The sequence below is a fragment of the Sinocyclocheilus anshuiensis genome, unplaced genomic scaffold, assembly GCF_001515605.1.
Source record: "Sinocyclocheilus anshuiensis isolate Anshui unplaced genomic scaffold, SAMN03320099.WGS_v1.1 scaffold640, whole genome shotgun sequence".
Classification (NCBI taxonomy): domain Eukaryota; kingdom Metazoa; phylum Chordata; class Actinopteri; order Cypriniformes; family Cyprinidae; genus Sinocyclocheilus; species Sinocyclocheilus anshuiensis.
In genome coordinates, this window is record NW_015554127.1 from 1,283,784 (window position 1) to 1,302,664 (window position 18,881).

An 18,881-nucleotide genomic window follows, 5' to 3' on the forward strand; every position below is an offset into this window, starting at 1 on the left:
ACTCCTTAAAGTGATTTACAGTGGAATTTTGTTTTTACCTTTGTAATGGCATTTTTCTAACTTTATTAAAAGTATGTAATCTTTTATGTCAAATGTTTAAAAAATTATATTTTAAGCTTTTTAAAAATTCTAGATAAAACCATAGAATAAGAACAAGTAGAATAAGAAAAGTTACTAATTAAATGAAATCAACATCAACAAAATTAATTTGCACTACAGAGGTGGCACAGAAGAACACAAAAGTGGCTTGTAGGTATATTTACAGACGTTTAATGAGGCTCAGAGGTGGGATGAGTGCAATTAAATTCATAAATTCATGTTGAGATTAATGTTTTAAATATAAAATTTGGAATATAGAAATATTAAATGATTTAAATAACTAAAATGATATTTTAAAAATGAAACTAAAACTGCCAGTAGGTGACAGCAAGTCACTGATTTTATCACTGAATCATTCATTCAATTGATTCATTCGAACGGCTGATTCATTCAGGAATGAAGCAAGTGACTGTCTTTATGAATGGGTAATTGAATCATTGACTCACTAGATTTGTTTAAAAATGCACGTTCATTCATAAATGAAACACCACTGTGTTTGTTTGGAGATGCGCAGCGGATCAGCTATGACTTTGTTTGAAAATATTTTTGTTGACGAAATAGAGCAAAATCAGGCGTTGTAGTCAATTCATGTAAATCACTTAATATTAACTTCTTGTTTATTGAACTGTTGTAGTAAATCAATATCATATTAGCAAACTCCTTTAATAATCATTAAAAGCTGCTACTCACCTTAGTTCATCGCAATCTCACAAAGTTCCTTTATAGTCAACAAAGCTTTCTACACTGATTTACATTGTGTCTACACTTTGCTTGTTATAATGAGGTGAGTGGTTCAAGGAATCAACAAATATGTCTGTGATACATTACTCAATGCTGTAAAATCACGTTGTGAGTAGAAAACTTTGAAGCTCCCCTGAGGTCAAACACAAGTATGCTGATCAGGGCAGTCGCACTGGAGCTCCTAAATACTTTTTCATTGTTGCACGCAGTAGTAGACTGTTCCTCTGTCTTGTGTTGGACTGAGAACAGACTTAGTTGAGTTTGATCATGCCTCACACAGCAGAGGCAGATGTGTGGGCTGCTGGGTAATGAACAGTCCTTGCGGAGTAGCAGCGACTGATGAAAGGTACAGGCGTCTTCACCTTGATAAGTCACACCTTTCTTTCTCTCAAAAATAGACTCAGAAGTCAGAGTTTTCCTTTCTCTTATCATCTGTGGATGTGTGTGTGCATGTTTGTCTGTCACTCCAAAGATGACATGAGCGACAAAGACTGAAAGTGCTTTGCCTTTAATCCTTCTCCCCATTGTACGCCACAACAGGAAGTCTGTCTGCTTATTGTCATCAAACTCTTTCTGTAGGCTAAAAAAGCCTTGTAAATGGCTTCCATCTTCAGTTTCCATTTTTATTTCTCAGAATTCCTCTGTTTTTAACTGACTCAAATGCAACACATGTATTCATTTGTCTTCTTGTTATGACACATTTTTGTTCCCTCCGAATGTCCTCTCTGATGCAGACTTTTGGGATGGGAGTATTGAAGGTATTGTACATCGTCGTACTGTGACTAGTGCTAGCTGCACTTTAGTCTGGTCGTGAGCAACCCCCCCCGCCTCTGATAGCTTGGCTGCATAACGACTGTGTGCTTTTTTTTGTAGAGTAGCCGTGGTGGAGTAGAATGTCGTGTCGAGTAGGTTCATAGTACTAGTCTGTGTTCTTCAGTGTGTGTGTTTTTATTCTTGTTGTCAGATGATAATAGTATAGCTGTAATCATCTATTTTGCACCTTGTTGCTTTTTAAATGTCCCTCTCCAACAGCATTAACTGAGCTACAAAAGTCTCCAATCTGTCTTGAGCCACTTATGACATTTCAATTATTCAGAATGTGGGGTAATACTATACATTAGAGCAGAGTCGTCAAACTCAATTCCTGGAGGGCCAGAGCCCTGCAGAGATTAGATTCAACCCTAATTAAACACACCTGATCCAACCAATCAAGTCCTTATTTGAACACATGGTAAGTGTGTTGGAGCAGGGTTGGAACAAAACTCTGCAGGGCTCCGGCCCTCCAGGAATTGAGTTTGACACCCCTGCATTAGATTGTCCATGTTAGTAGTCAGTAAGCAGACATCTTAAAGGGGTCATAGGGTGCTAACATGCACTTTTACAAGTTGTTTGAACTGAAATGTGTGTTGGCAGTGTGTGTACACAACCACCCTATAATGATAAAAATCCACCCGGTGTTTTTTTTTTTTTTAATCTCGTTAAATCTTTCCCCCTTTCTCAAATCGAGCCGATCTCAGATGCCTGTCTGTGTGAGTCACCAGAGCTCATTAACATTTAAAGGGAAATGCTACAAAAACGGCTTGATCTGAAAATAACTGTTTTTGACAGGGTAAAAAAATTTGTTTTTACACTACCATACCAAACTATGTACCAGACTTTTCATTAAGACCCTAAAGAATCATATCAACTTGTGGAAAATGGGCATCATATGACCCCTTTAAATGTCTACCATGACTTATCCCCAGTAAGCTGGGGATAAATGTTTTGCTCAAGTTGATGATTGAGTCAAAGCGCAATTCATGACATATAATAATAAATCTCAATGCCAATGCAACCGGTTCTGCGCGACCAACTCTGAGCAGGGCTCAAACCGGGAGCAGCCAGCATTGGGAGGCAGGCACACTAACAAGGATGCTGAAGACTGAAATCTCTAGTGTCAGCTGCTAGTGCCTCTTGAGGGCAAGGGGAGTGAGATTTAACTGCACAACTCCCCCTAGCTGGCCCAAATCATCATGGTACAGCTCAGTGTGTCTACTGTACTTAGGACTTTATGAATCCTACTTGGCAATGGCTTGGCTCATTAATGTTAACTTGGTAATTGGATGGTAATCTTGCAATGTCAGCATGACACGAAGATTCATGATTCAAGTGATTGCCATGTTGTCACAACCAGCCAGTCTTACAGGTCTGTGAGGTCTGCCAATCAAGACGGAGCAACAGTTTGAAAATAATCTTGCAGAGCCAGTTAGATCTTATAACTTGTTTTTAACTAGCTAACTGAAAAGAACACATTTGGTTTAATGACATTTCAAGTTAATTCTGTCGTGTCCTCCTGAGTAATAAGCTTTGTTACCACCGCTGTAATGCAGGAACCTTAACTATGCACAACAGCACCACACTTTTGCAATGCATTGGCTGAGCAAATGCGTTTGCATACTTGAGTGTTTGTTTATGAGTCTAACAGTAACCTAAAAGTCTTTCTTTTGATAGGTAGGATTTATTTCTGCATCTTTGAAGCAATGATGCCATAAAATGGCACCATAAACGTATTAAAGGACCAGTCTCTCTGGAGTAACATGAGGTTAAGAGCCTTGCTCGAGAGTACAATAGTGATGGCTTCTTGAGCCAGTTGGAACCGACAAACTTCGAGTTAATAGACTTGAGCTGGAACCACTACAGTACACCACCCCCATTCCCTTCAACTTTTAAAGGAGCAGAGCTGGGTCAACTACATGACTCTAAGCATAATGGGAATGCTTGCATTTAAGTAGACTGCAGTATCAACTAGAGGCAGAGCAGCACACACCAGGACACACTAGCTCCTAGCAGTCTGTTTTGAGTCTGCCTTTATGTTTGCACAGAACAGCGACGCAGGAGGCAAGTCATCCTACACTTCCATCAAGTCTGCTTCAGACAAAAGAGCTAAATTACAGAGGACACTGCGGAGTGGAGACAAAGATCAAGTAGATTTTGCTCTACCTGAGGGATATAGATCACTACTACGAGTAAAGGGATCGGGAGGGAGTGGATCCTAAGATAAATGTGAAATTTCATGAGCTGTTGGTGCAGAGTGGGTCAGGAGCAGTGAGCAACGTTTTAAATGTGCATATTTCAGCACACAGGGTGCAGGACCACAGGAGGCATGGTAATGACTTTGTCTCAGTGCCTGCCTGAGTTCCAACTCATAGGATGAATACTAATGGAGGGGCAGGAGTGTGTGTGCTTTTCTGAGAAGGGGAGTGCGGTGTGTTTGCAGGGAGAGCAGGATAACAAGGAGTTTAACCGCAGGGCCCACAGTGATCACCTGAGTGTGCATGCATCATTGGACAGGAGCAAGTCTGGCACAAGAGCTAGTGACAATAGTATATATAGTTTATTATTCACATCTCTAATTGGCCGAAATGATTGCAGATGAATGACCGCTGGAGGCATGGACTTTGTATGCTAGGGCATACTAAGTGGAAGTGAGTTGCACTTGATCAAACACATGATTGGCTCATGGGTGGAAACCACGCCCACCCTAGGTAAAGAAGCATTACCTTTACCTGTACTTTACCTGTACATCTGGATATCCTTTTAAGGAATGACAGCTGTTAACGCTGCAGTGCACATTTCTGCAAAATTTGTCAAACCAAACAGAAATTGCAGAAAAATGTTTAACTGTTAAAATGAATGTTTCCAAACAGGTTTTGCAAACACTTTAGGCCTCTGTGAGAACTTGTTCAGCGTGCACAGGACATTACCCTATCTCTGCTGAAGTTCAGAAACCATTTGAGTGTAAATGTTCAACTATTCCCATGCTGAAATTTAGGATGTTATTTGACTTTGTAGTAATACATGGAACACTATAGGCGAGGAAAATCCAGACAGGGCGTTTTATGCAGTAGGTGCTCACTCCCTGTGGGACTTTATCTGTCTCTTCCTAAGGTGAATTTGGAGGATTTATGAATCTAACCTTTATTTTATGACCTTTAAAGTGGACAGGATAGTTAGGTGGAGGACTAGATTTCTCTTCCACACGTTCTTTCTCCTCCGTGATATCCCTTCCATCCTTTAAGACATTTATTTCTCCTTTTTCTTTCTTTCTTTCTTTCTTTGCCTGTTCTTTTTTTGCAGTTTTTTCCCTTTCCACCAATCTATGTCTCTTTCTATCCATCTCTCCATCCATCAACCACTGACTGTTGCTATGCAGCATGCTTCTTTCCCCATCTCACCTTTGCGTACCTCTCTCAAAGTCAAAGTCAAAGTCACTTTTATTGTCACATCACCACAGCACATGTGCCTTGGTGAGTGAAATTCTTGGGAGCGTGCTGCAGACAGTGCAGAAACAATTTACATGAGAGGGAGAAGTTGAAAATGTCTGTGAAAACATACCGTGTGCGCTGACCCATAACTCAAGGCAATCTCAGTTCCTTTTTAAGTAGATTACAATAGAGTCAACCCACATTACTTTAGCCAGGTGGCTTAATAGTTTGTGAAATCCCACTTTATTCTAGTTAGGGTTCTGAGAATCGACTGGCCTTTGGCATGAAAGAGGGGCCCTGCTCAGTGCTGCCCAATGAGGAAGATCAATGGTCGCCATAGATTTTGCTGTCCTGGTGTTTCATATGTATTTGGCTGCTTAAAATGGCAGCTCCATTTAAAAGGCAATCGTTGCTAAGTGACTTTCCTCTCAGCTCAATATTGAGTGACAGTCGATGCATAGCAGCCTGTTAATGTGGCATCCCAAGGACCCCAGACATTGAGAATTACATTAATTAAAGCAACATTTGATTTGAGTCACAATGGATGAATGCGTTCCAGTGCATGCTGGGTTTTCACACTCCTCTGGTCGAGGCCATTTCATTTCACTCATCACAAATCATCTGAAGTGTCACCTGCGCTTGGTCAGCTGCCAATAATGCTATATAGCTTTGTGATGAAGGAAATTGGCTCCGACCAAAAGGCTGTGTTTCCAGGGTAACCATAAGCGGAGGCTGTGACACACTAACAGAAGTGTTAACTGTTAGAGATTGAACTCTGGGGCACCAGCAATGGTTTCTGATGACACAGTGTGAGGTCGCAGCGTGGTTTTCGTTTTACGGCGAGGTAAGAGATGATGCCCACGGCAGTGCTGAGAATTTTAGAACGCATGTTTTATTTACACTAAACTCCTGATGACTCGGAAATGTCAGGTCATGTCTCTAGGGTGCTTAATTATGGACTGGTGTGGCTAAAGGAGAATAGTGCTTAGCCTTTTCATTTCTCTTTGTGTTTTTTCATCTCAGTCTCTGCCTCTACCAGAGAGAGCTTCCTTAAAACATTCACATCAATCCACGCTCTTCTCAAAGCTGTTGTGACAAGATTGATTTCTGCCTTTTGTCTTTTAGGAAGGCTGTTTATCCCCTAACCGGATACATTAAACACCCACACACACGCCACACTTCACTCCAAAAACTTGATATATTTATCAAAGCACTTTTTTTCTGTCTTGAAAATGTCTTTAGAATAAGTATAATTCTACGCCTTTATATTCTCCCACACTATGTTCTTATTCAAAAGTCTTTGGTTCTCACACACACACAGGCTCGTACCTCGTACTAAAAAGGCATTCTAATCTGATCTGTAGATTCGGTCAGTCCTAACCACATTCTTACATGAGAGCATTGCTCTCTATCCAGACAAATCAAATCAGCTACTGTAAATGAACAGTCGGAGAGTGTATGTGCTCTTTACAAATATCCCCTCCTGAATGGATGTGTTCTGATAAATTCATTTGCTACCAACAGCGGCTATCAGTGGAGACTACCGAAGATAATGTAATTGCTCTCAGAGTTTGAACTGATTTGAGGTGTGAATAGTAATGCTTTTCATATACTTCATCCCCTCAGATGGGCATTGAGCGCATTGGAGGCAGATATGTTTGTGTGTGAGCACTGATGCGTGTCTGCCTGTAGTTTGAAAATCTAGATACGTATTAACAAAGGATGATTCTAATTTGCATTTCGTGTTCATTTGTGGCAGTCCATTTTGATTGTCTGGATAATGTCTGCAGTTTTTGTTAATATGCTTTGTGTGCTGTCTCACAGCTGTTTGTATAATATTGCATTAAACAGGTGCAAACAATGGCCGTTTTTTAAATTGTTCTCATCTTCTAATTTTGTTTCAGTACAAATTCAAAAGTAGGGCTAATAATCAACTGAACAAAAAGTTGATTGTCAAAATCGATGTCTGAAAATGTACAAAAATGTATACCCACATAACCTGGACACTAATAACTCTGGAAACTATTTCTAGCTTGTTTTCAAACTTTTGGTCACAATCATTGATAGTGCTCTGATGACTGGCGTGATGGTTTTCGGCCTCTCTAAATCCATCTTCCTTCTCTTTATGGCTCTTGCAGATGGCTGTCCGAACCGATGTAATGGAAATGGACAGTGTCTGCTGGGTCAAAACAGCTGGCACTGTGAGTGCAAGACTGGATGGAGAGGCAGCGGCTGCAATGTCGCCATGGAGACTTCATGTGCAGACAACAAAGACAATGAAGGAGGTGAGAGATCTTTTGTTTTATTGTATTTCATGCTCTAATGGGATTAGAGTGACTGTTTAGTACATTCAGTCGTTTGTGGTTCTGGAGCTTAATATGCAATTATAAAGAGATGTGGCAACTTTTTGTTTGTATCTATACCCTTTTTTCACAATTCGTGTAAATTTCATAGGAATAAGCTAACCTTTCTCTCAGAAAATAACTAGAGCTAGACTGTTGGCTTTTATCTGAAATGATGGATTTAAAAAAGCAAGTCCGATGTTCTGTAGTATGTGATTTAATTCAAATCCTAAAGGTGAGGGAAAGAAGAAAGCACTTTTCGATCTCTTTGGTAAATGAATACTGGAACAGAGACGAAATTTAAATCCAACATCTTTGTGTTCAAAATGTACAAGAACACTTTGATGAAACACCTCTTGTTTATCAGATTTTTTTCGACAGAGAAGCAGATGAAGAGAGAAATCTTTTGCAGCCCTAGGCAGCTCTGATTGATTGTGCACCATCATAATATGGCATTACTCATCACACCACTGTTTCCTTTCTTCTAGATGGTCTGACTGACTGTATGGATCCAGACTGCTGTATCCAAAGTCCCTGCCAGAACAGTCCACTTTGTAGAGGGTCCAGGGATCCCTTACAGGTCATTCAGCAGGGCCAGCACCCTGAGCAGAAAGTCCGCTCCTTCTATGACCGTGTCAAGATGCTAGTGGGCCGGGACAGCACGCATATAATCCCTGCAGACAATCCATTTAACGCAAGGTAACTTGCTTTACTGCGCACGACAACTTCCTACCTGCTGGGTTGGTAAATGTCATGTCTCTTGCATTGTACGGTAGAAGAAAAATGAAATATCCACTGAAGTGCACACAACTTATGCTATATCTGTTGAGAGAAAATTGAGTGCTGGGATAGTTATTGTCAGTTCTGTGTTATTTTGTAACCCCCGAGCTATTTTTGAGGAACTGTATTGATTGTTGTCAGTGGTGCTACAACATCTTCCTGTCTCTTTCTACTGTATTTCTTGGAAAGACTGACAGATGTGTTGACTAACGGGAAATTTATGGGATTTTTTATGGAAATTTGTTGTTGGATTGATGGTATCGCTTTGGATTTATTGGTTATCGAGCAGCTGATGTCTTCTTGTTTGTGTTCTCCAGTCTGGCATCACTGATCAGAGGTCAGGTGGTGACAACAGATGGAACCCCACTGGTGGGAGTTAATGTGTCGTTTGTGAAGTACCCGCAGTACGGCTACACCCTCACACGCCAGGATGGAACGTAAGTTTACCGTAGTACTCATCCCAACCAGGGTTGTGCGCAAAGAATTGACTTGCTTTTTAAATTGTACTTCAACTGAGAAGTGAGGAAGCAAACTGAATGACAAAATGCAATTTAAATTTGAATGTAACTCAATTTTGTATCTAGAAAAGCAGTTTATAAAGTCAAACTTTGAATGTTGGCTTGACAGCCTTGTTTAAATGTTGTGAAAAAATGTTTTAAAATGCTTAAGATTTCAAGGTTTATTGGATGGATGGATGGATGGATGGATGGATGGATGGATGGACAGACAGACAGGTGTCTTGTGGCCATTTCAATTCAAATTCACACTCATGAACTGAAAGGAAGCCAATTCTTCAATTCTGAGTTTTGCCCAACCCTGGTACCTACACATCCAAGCCGATCATTCAAGCAACAAACAACCCTTTCCCCTCTGAAACACTTTGATTATTTCTGCCGCCGAGCTTTATTTTGTGACTTACTTGTTTACATAAGCTTCTAGTGATTTAGAGAGCTACATGCTAACTGAACAAATCTTTATTAGATTCATTTAGAGCTGAGTAAACTCAGTCTTTCCATCTAAATGACTGCAATCTATCAAAACAATTAATTATCCCTCCCAGCGAAATGGCATTTTTAATGGTAAAAGCATTCAGAATGTAATGGTGCTATTAATAACGGAGAATAACACAAGTACATATTTGTTTTTGGTTTTGTTTGTTTTTTTGCTCTCTGTTTGCCTTTCCCACTTCCTTTTGCTCTGTGTCATTAGATTTGACCTCATTGCCAATGGTGGAGCCTCTCTCACCCTCCGATTCGAGCGGGCTCCATTTTTGAGTCAAGAGCGCACAGTGTGGCTCCCATGGAACATTTTCTATGCCATGGACACTCTGATGTTGAAGACAGAAGAGAACACAATCCCGAGCTGTGACCTCAGCGGCTTTGTGAGGCCTGATCCTGTGGTGGTGGCCTCCCCCCTTTCCTCTTTCTTCAGTTCCAGGCCAGGAGAGAGGTCCATCATTCCAGAGACACAGGTGTGATGAGAGCCCCACTTCCTTGAAACCTTCATTACTGTAATTAGCAGATTAATGCGTTTTGTACTGATGGGATTCTTCAATTAGTCTTCACTCAAATCCCAAATATTGCTCTTTTTCACTTTATTCATGTTCCTTCACCACTCTCTCTGGTCATTAAATTAGTTGACAGGTTGTTAACCTGACGAAACTCACAGGTCATCCCTCATCAACCATTTCACTCTAATTATACTCTTTTTTTGCATTTCTCCTTCCTCTCAGTCTTTCTTCCACCCTCTGACCTTGCTAATCATTTCCTTTTCTTGTTTGAAAATACCCTTTTCCTATGACAGAAAAGTAATTCCTGTATCTATCTGCCAGGTTCTGCATGAGCAGCTAGAGATTCCTGGCACCAGTCTGAAGCTCTGTCACCTGAGTTCACGGACCTCAGGTTACCGCTCCTTGCTCAAGATCACCATGACTCAAGCCGTGGTGCCACTCAGCCTGGTCAAAGTCCATCTGATGGTTGCCGTGGAGGGCCATCTCTTCCAGAAGTGGTTCCACGCTTCACCCAACCTCGCCTACACCTTTATCTGGGACAAGACCGATGCATACGGTCAGCGTGTCTACGGCCTTTCTGATGCAGTGGGTAAGCACACATGATTGATTGTGACTGGATGCGTGGCTTATTTATTAGCACACATGCTCCAATGGTATTATCCCATTACATTTACTGTTCTTATGAAAATATAATTATTTTGACCTCCAAGCAAATATTTTATCAAAAAATATATTGGTTGATGTCTATGAGCACATGCTTACTGAAAAACATTCATATTCGGTAATTACTAGCACTTTGCGATGACGCGTTTTGACTGTGTCAGTGTCTATTTTGTGCTCACACTGTGAATAATCTACAACGGGAAAAAATGTCAGCTGTGTGGATGCTAGGGCTATCGATTTCTAGTTTTTAATCGATCTTCGTTTTGATGAACAAAGATCATTTACATGACAACAGCGTTTTGTGTGCAGACACGTGGTGTTTTTTACAAAGTGACATCATCAATTACTGGCCTGGCATGCATAATACAGCGTTTTATTAATTTTTGTGGATCCATGTGAATGGGAATCGTTTTGATAGTGATGTCATCTGTATATGAAACTTTTCAAAAACGCAAAGGAAAAACATTTTCATTTTTAGTACATCGTTGTCATGTAAACGTACCCTGAGTCTACGCTGTTTTCAGTTGAACCGCTTTTTGCTTAGTTCATTTTGGTATGAAATTCTGCCAATTTTATAATGAAATGTAAACAAACAAATGTCATTTTGAAGCTCTTAAATGTGACACATCACTGTAGCCTCCTCAGTTCAAGCAGCACGTGAACCGATTTTCTTCCTCTTTATTACTAGTTATAACACAAAGTAAACGATGATCAGAAGGTTTGTTGAAAGAAACGGTTACTGAAATATTAAGTCTAATTTAATCTCCAATTAGTGTTTCAAACATAGAAAGACATCAATAAAACAGCTTGTAAGCAATGTCACTTAATGTTACATTTACCTCAGGAAACCCATTCAGTGTCAGTAGCTCGATAGTTAGCCTTATGTGCAGTTTAAATGTTATATACAGCTCAGTTTTTGAGTGTTGATTAGTGAATATATTGAGTAATTGTTCATTAAACTTTATTTCTAGTTTTGGTTTTCTGCTAAATTGAAACTTACATTTTTGGTTTTGTTGTTTCAGTTAAAAACTTAAATTTGGTCCATCACTACTGTAAATACAAAGTTTGGCGCAATGGAAATAGGCATGACTTTCAGTTCAGAACATTGACAGAAAAGGAATATAACAGTAAAATATAAGTTATGCACTGGCAAATGCATTAAATACATCTCTCAAGCACATTAAACGGCACAAGCACTCTGTCAGCACTTGACATGGTACCCGGCCCACATTAAACTCTCCTCTTATAAGCCTCTTTTGAAACGGTTAATGTAAAGTGCTCTCATGCTTTGAACAGCTTGGGTTGTGTGCTTTCACCATTTTTCAAATTCATCTTATCATACAAACATGCTTTTCACTACCTTAAGTGACGTTACTGACAGATGTTCTCCACATCACAACACACAAAACCAACTAATCCATTCTAAAAAAAAATTTTAAAAACTGTCACCCTCCAGATTGGCTTGTGACACTGTGAAATTCACCCGTCAGATTTTAAATTTATCCACGTTTGGCGCTTGACGGGTGTTCATTTGGGACCCTGGCCGAGTTTAATGATGGTTCAGCATCCAGGACACACACCAGTTAAGCAGGCATGGGTAATCGGTCACTCTGACTGAACATAGTGAGAGTTAACACATCAGACAGGATTTGAGCTCATGCGTGTGAACGTAGGACCCAAAGATCATTCAGCCTGACCATCCCTGTCAGAGAAACGCACAGGTTCAGAGAGCAGCCGCAGTGAGCCAAGGGACACGCAGAGAACAGCACTCAGTCTAGTGTGACCTCCTTATAACACCCACTAATCTCTCTTTGTCTTTCCGCTGCTTTCTCAGCCTGTCTACCTTCCAGCTCTCTACATCTTTTTCATTTATATTTTGAGGTACCCACAGTCCCACTCGCGTCAACACAGCTATAAATTCTCACCTGCCTCATCGGTATATCTCCATATATATTTATGCTAATGGATTCATGGAGTTGTGCTCCACTTTTCAAGAACTAGAAGCAAATTTTTTGTGGAAACACGGATCTTGCAATGACCCTGTGGCAGCAGCACAGATCACAGATTCTGTTGAAGAAGTGAAAGCTGAAGTCATGTCCAGCCACGGGGTGTCTGAACAAATCACGTTCACACTTTACCGAGGTGCTTTGTGGTTGTGAAAGCACCCAAGCTGTGGTGATTTGTGAAGGCTTGCCCAGAACCCTATATGTCCTACTTCTGCCCAGCAGTCCACAAAGCTGGAAAGAGAAATGTTGTGATGATTGTTGCAGGGTCATTTATAGCTAACAGTTGCCTCCTATGTGTATCTCTAAGTGCTGAATTTTTATTGTTTCTCTAAATGTTCTGGCTTTTAATTTAGCATGTGGTTTTCAAATAAATATTTATATTCTTCCTCACTGTTTCCCAGCTAGACTCCCCAACCAATCTGCTTGCATTGTATGTAAATTAATCATCTCTAATATTGGCCTGTCATGTAGTTAATTAAATGCTGTTTTGATACATTTTGTGTATACACCCCCCCCCTTCTCTCTCTCTTTGTCCCCAAGTCTCTGTGGGGTATGAATATGAATCATGTCCTAGTCTAGTGCTGTGGGAGAAGAGGACGGCTATGCTTCAAGGCTATGAGCTGGAACCTTCCAATCTGGGCGGATGGTCTCTGGACAAACACCATATACTCAACCTGCGCAGTGGTATGAGCCTCATGTTCTTGTACAGGGGCAAAATGCACCAGTTTTTGTCTTTGTGTGTGTGTGTACTGGTATTCACTATGTTATGGGGACCAAATGTCCCAACAAGTATAGTAATACCAGTACATTTTCACCTTGTGGGGACATTTTTTAGGTCCCCATGAGGAAACAAGATTATAAATCACACAGAATTAAGTGTTTTGAAAATCTAAAAATGCAGAAAGTTTCCTGTAAAGGGTAGGTTCAGGTGGAATTTTCACCTTGTGAGGACATTTTTTAGGTCCCCATGAGGAAACAAGATTATAAATCACATTTTTTGAAGTTTTTTGAAAATCTAAAAATGCAGGTTTCCTGTAAGGGCTAGGTTTAGGTGTAGGGCAATAGAATATACGGTCTGTACAGTAGAAAAACCATTACGCCTATGGAGAGTCCCCACAAGGATAGCAAACCAGACGTGTGTGTGTGTGTGTGTGTGTGTTTGTTTGAGGGGCATGAGTGGCAGTCCTGGCTCACTTGATCCCATGATGAAATAAGACACATTGTGACGTGTTAGACAAGTAATATAGTTATAGTATATGATGCACTTACTATAGAGAGAGAGTTTATGAAAGATTTCAAATAAATGCCTTTCTTTCTTTCTATCTATCACGGTTTCCAAGACTGGAGTAATGGCTGCTGAAAATTCAACTTTTCCATCACAAGAAAAGTTCACATTTTAATAGATATTTACATAAAAAACTGTTATTTTAAATTGTAATATTCCACAATATTACTGTATTTACTGTATTTTTATCAAATAAATGCAGCCTTGATGAGCATAAGAGGCTTCTTTTAAATATTAAATCTTACCAAAGTAATATAGTGTACTTAAAAAAAAAAAAAGTGGTTATTATTTGATAAATATTTGAACTTTGATAATGGTTTGATAATTATGTGAGCTGTAATAAGTATTATACTCACTTAAAAATAGAACCTTAATTTTCACAGATTAAACCTTAAAACAACTTTTCTGGACCAGTCTCAGACCAGCTGAGACTGAGATTTGAGGCGAGGAGAGAGCCATCTCTCTCTGACACAGGAAGTCTGATGTGATGTGATGCCTGGCTGCTTTCAGTGGAAGAGCTTGTCATTTTGATCAATAATTTAATGTAATGCTCCAAAAATGTAGTTGTAATGGCTCAGGTAAACAGCTTTTACTAAAAATTGACTTTTGAATATGGCACTTTCTTTTTCCATTTAAATGGTTATTGTTTCTTTATTCACCTGACACCAGGCATCCTTCATAAGGGCAGCGGTGAGAACATCTTTGTGTCCCAGCAGCCACCCATCATCACAAGCATCATGGGTAATGGGCGTCGACGAAGCATCTCTTGCCCGAGCTGTAATGGCCTGGCTGATGGAAATAAGCTGTTGGCACCTGTAGCCCTGGCAGCAGGCATTGATGGCAGCCTCTACGTCGGAGACTTGAATTTCGTACGCAGAGTTTATCCCAACCTCAATACCACACGCATACTGGAGCTCAGGTACTGAGAAAGGACCAAAGGAGACTTTTGTTTTAAGGCCCAATCACACCCAGGATGATAACAATTATGGTTCACACTTTTTAAGGTCCAATTCTCACTATTAATTATGACTTTTGCCTCAAACTCCTAAGTTGCTGCTTAATAATAGTTAGTAAGGTTGTTTTTAGATTTAAGGGATCTAAAATATGGTCTTGCAGAATAAGGCATTAATATGTGCTTCATAAGTACTAATAAACAGCCAATATGCTAGTAATATGCATGCTAATAAGACTTTAGATTTAAGGGATCTAAAATATGGTCATGCAGAATAAGGCATTAATATGTGCTTCATAAGTACTAATAAACAGCCAATATGCTAGTAATATGCATGCTAATAAGCAACTAGTTAATAGTGAGTACTGGTCCTTAAAATAAAGGGTTACCCTATAATGCTAATTAATTATAATTTAATACAGTTTTAAAAAATCATTCTAAATTTGAAAGAAAAGCAGAGTCCACGCCACAACTATAATGACAACAGCTCAAGGGAGCAAAATAATTGGAATCACTTTCATTTTTCCAGCTAATGATAAATCATTAGCAGCCAATTAGAATTCATCCTGCTTTTAAAGTGGCAGACGACAAAACTGCAGCACATGCTTATAATAATCAGAATGTTATTGTGCATCGGTGTGGATGCTAATATAGTTTTCATTATAGTTATCGTCCTTAGTGTGAATAGCCTTTTGCTCACAACTTAAAGTGCCCCTATTATGGGTAATGAAAGGTTCATATTTTGGTTTTGGGAGTCCCCAACAACAGGTTGACATGCATGCAAGGTCAAAAAACACTTTGTCTTATAATATGCATTTATTTTACATTATTTGCTCAACGACTCCCAAACGATTCGTTTAACGATTAATTTTTCCAAACCCCTCCTTTGTGTGACGCTAATCTGCGGTGATTGGTCCGATTGGTCTCATTTTCATTTCATCATGCCTGATAAAGCCGCGTTTGTGAGCGCAGTGCTGCTTTGTGTACAGCGTTAGTAGGGAAACCGCTATTTTACCTCTCCAAAAGCGGCACCTAGTGGCAAAGAATTAATTAGAATTTTCATTCAGACCAAGAAAAGACCAACAAGTGGGCGGGCAATATGCTAATGCTTGGGATTCGTTTTAAAAACGACTTAATTCAATGATTCAGAGTCGACTCTTTCGTTTGAGAGACAATAACTTTATACACGGTGCACTTTCAGATTTAAAACTTTGCAGGATGTTTTCATTCACTTAGAGCTGTGTTACACACTGCATGAAAGGTAATTAAATAAAATCCATAATAGGGGAACTTTAATTGTTCTTTTTTTTGGCAGTTTACTCTTAAATAAAATATACAATATATATTTTGTCATATTATATTGGAATCATAATTGTGATTCTTGTTATTTTCTTCATTTACAGAAATAAGGATTTTCGACACAGGTGAGCCTTTAACTTGATTTCTTTCTCTTTAACTTAAATTGGATTATTCACTGAATATAAATATAGCGATAGAGCAACAGATTATGCCTAATTGTGTAATTGCAGCACTGACTTAGTAATGACCTCATTTTTCGTAGTAACAACCCGACTCATAAGTACTTCTTGGCTGTGGACCCAGTCTCTGGGGCTCTGTTCATCTCTGACACAAATTCTCGGCGAATCTACAAGGTGCGATCGCTCACAGGGGGAAGACTGCTGGCCGACAATGCCGATGTGGTGGCGGGCACAGGAGAACAGTGCCTGCCCTTCGACGAGAGGTGCGGGGATGGGGGCAAAGCTGTAGAAGCCACTCTAATGAGCCCTAAAGGTGAGGTTGAAGCATTGAAGAAAACCAAAACAGAAGCTAGATCTTATTGCTTATTGCAAGGGTTATCCCCTTCACATCAGATGAAATCACACTAATGTCTTCACATGTGTCTGTCTGAGGTGAAGAAATGTTTCTGCAGGCTGTCTTTACATCTGCTTCCTTTGTAGCAGTGACACCTTACATGGATAAAAAGAGCCTTATCCTCCAGCTGCTTCCACAATCACATTCAACCTTAAGCTATTAATTAATTTCTGAATGTGCTATGGGGAGTGCGAGTCTCCGGCTTTGATTATCGGAGTCTCTTGGTATTCTCTCTCTCTCTGTCTGTTTCTCAAAGATAATGTTACTTAATGTGGTGCTCTTTTAACTCTCATGTTACAGTTCAGAGCTGTAAGCGGGCATATTTCTGTATTATACAGCATTGGTGTTTAGGTAGAAAGAAAAAGTTCTATTGAATATTTCAGATGAATGTTTCAGATGTTCTTAGTGAGTTTAGGAGGAAGAGTTCTGATTAAAGTCACGATGAAATGGAAGTAGTGACAGATCTTTTCTTCCAGATTTGAATGCAAATTTTTGTTTAAGAGGGGTGAACTAAATGTTTGGAGAAGTCTTAAGATGAAATCTCAACAATGTCTCACACTGTACATATTACAATATCACCAAACTCTGTAATCAAGAGATCTTGATATGACCTTGAATATTTCTCATCGAATGCTCTATTACTGTATGTCAGTTGTCTCATTTGTGTCTATTTTTTCCTCATAAAGTGGAGTAACATCTGAGACAAAGTTGATACTTTGAGGAAACGGATCTCAGAACCGTGAAAGAGCAGCAACTGAACAATTAAATTTTCCTCCGGAGATTCTCTTTAGCTTGTGTTATATATAAACTGAAATTATTTTTATTGGGTTTATACCAGTTCATGGTTTCTTGCGTTAATGACCAGTGATAATAAATAAATGATAATGATAAATAAACATTCAAAAAATATCTAAACTTATTAAATCTGTTTTTATGAATTTCACATACACATAATGGGTCACAAATTCAAAGTTCAACAATCAAATTGAATTCGGTTCAGACTGGAATTAAAGCACAACGTATCCAAGTAAAAACAAATATAGCAGCGAGAAAGGAAAAGATAAAGGTACAATGATAAGTTAGAGCAGGTCTTAAAAGTGAAATCCAGGTTTGGTGTAAGGAAAAAATAGCCAGTCTGACACCAAACTGTCAAGGAAATATCTAAACTTATTAAATCTGTATTTCACATACACATAATGGGTCACAAATTCAAAGTTCGACAATCAAATTGAATTCGGTTCAGACTGGAATTAAAGCACAACGTATCCAAGTAAAAACAAATATAGCAGCGTGAAAGGAAAAGATAAAGGTACAATGATAAGTTAGAGCAGGTCTTAAAAGTGAAATCCAGGTTTGGTGTAAGGAAAAAATAGCCAGTCTGACACCAAACTGTCAAGGATGTCACATTTTCTGTATGTGACGTTGAATTTGAGCTTCTGGAGGGAGAGAGTAGAGAGGTGACAGACTACACAGGCCTCATTACTGATTCCCAAATGACTTCACAGTGAAAAGGCTCAGTCAAGTGCACTCAGTCTCTCCCTTCATCCTCTTTGTCTCCTCGTCTTTTTGTTCAAACCCCTCTGCTTCATACACCTACACAGGTCCATTCTATGAGCATCTTCTTGTCAGGGCTTTGAGATATTCTCGTCTGCTCTGCCTTCGGTGTCTGATAAGGGTGTAGATAACTTGACTACTTAAGTTTGTAAGGGAATTAATTAAATTGATGGGTTTACACAGGAGTGACGCCTGATGGACGTGTATTATTTGCTAGCTTATATAGGACGGCTTGGGAGGGAAAGACGAATTGAGCAGAGCCTGAAGATAAACTTAGAACAGGTTGAAACCAGATCAAAGATTCACTTGCTCTGATCATTAAGAACAGCAGAAGACAAAGCTAAACAAGTCTGACAGGCAAAGGGTTTGTGAGTCTGTCACCCCTGAACTTCCTGCTTGACTCTTTACCTGTTTGTTTTTCTCTTTTCAGGTATTGCTGTAGATAAAAACGGGCTTATGTACTTTGTGGATGCCACCATGATTAGGAAGGTGGATCAAAACGGCATCATCTCTACTCTCCTGGGTGCCAATGACCTCACTGCTGTGCGCCCACTGAGCTGCGATTCCAGCATGGATGTCAGTCAGGTCAGCAAGCCGACAGCCCATGTTATAAATTACTCACAGGCAGAAACAGGAACTTGGATGGTTCATTTGATCATAAAATCTACTCCTTTAAATCCTGAATCTTCAAAACAGACCCTCTGAGTTGAAAGTGCAGATATGCAAATATTAATCATATCTAGCAGGCTTGCAAAAACTTGATCAGAAGCCCAGAAAATGATACAAGAAAAGTGCATGGTTAATCTGAAAGCTTCATTTAAAAACTTTCAATT

General features: G+C 39.5%; 1 protein-coding gene across 1 annotated transcript in view; it reads left to right on the forward strand.

The window, feature by feature from the left end:
• The window catches only part of LOC107670182 (teneurin-2-like), a 613,574-nt gene that overhangs the window by 585,299 nt on the left and 9,394 nt on the right, over nucleotides 1-18,881 (forward strand). The window contains exons 20-29 of the mRNA XM_016462702.1: nucleotides 7,223-7,369; nucleotides 7,915-8,125; nucleotides 8,524-8,643; nucleotides 9,416-9,677; nucleotides 10,038-10,305; nucleotides 12,926-13,069; nucleotides 14,340-14,589; nucleotides 16,026-16,046; nucleotides 16,184-16,413; nucleotides 18,479-18,633. Of these exons, the coding sequence (XP_016318188.1) occupies nucleotides 7,223-7,369; nucleotides 7,915-8,125; nucleotides 8,524-8,643; nucleotides 9,416-9,677; nucleotides 10,038-10,305; nucleotides 12,926-13,069; nucleotides 14,340-14,589; nucleotides 16,026-16,046; nucleotides 16,184-16,413; nucleotides 18,479-18,633 (1,808 nt within the window). The remainder of the gene's footprint in view (nucleotides 1-7,222; nucleotides 7,370-7,914; nucleotides 8,126-8,523; nucleotides 8,644-9,415; nucleotides 9,678-10,037; nucleotides 10,306-12,925; nucleotides 13,070-14,339; nucleotides 14,590-16,025; nucleotides 16,047-16,183; nucleotides 16,414-18,478; nucleotides 18,634-18,881) is intronic.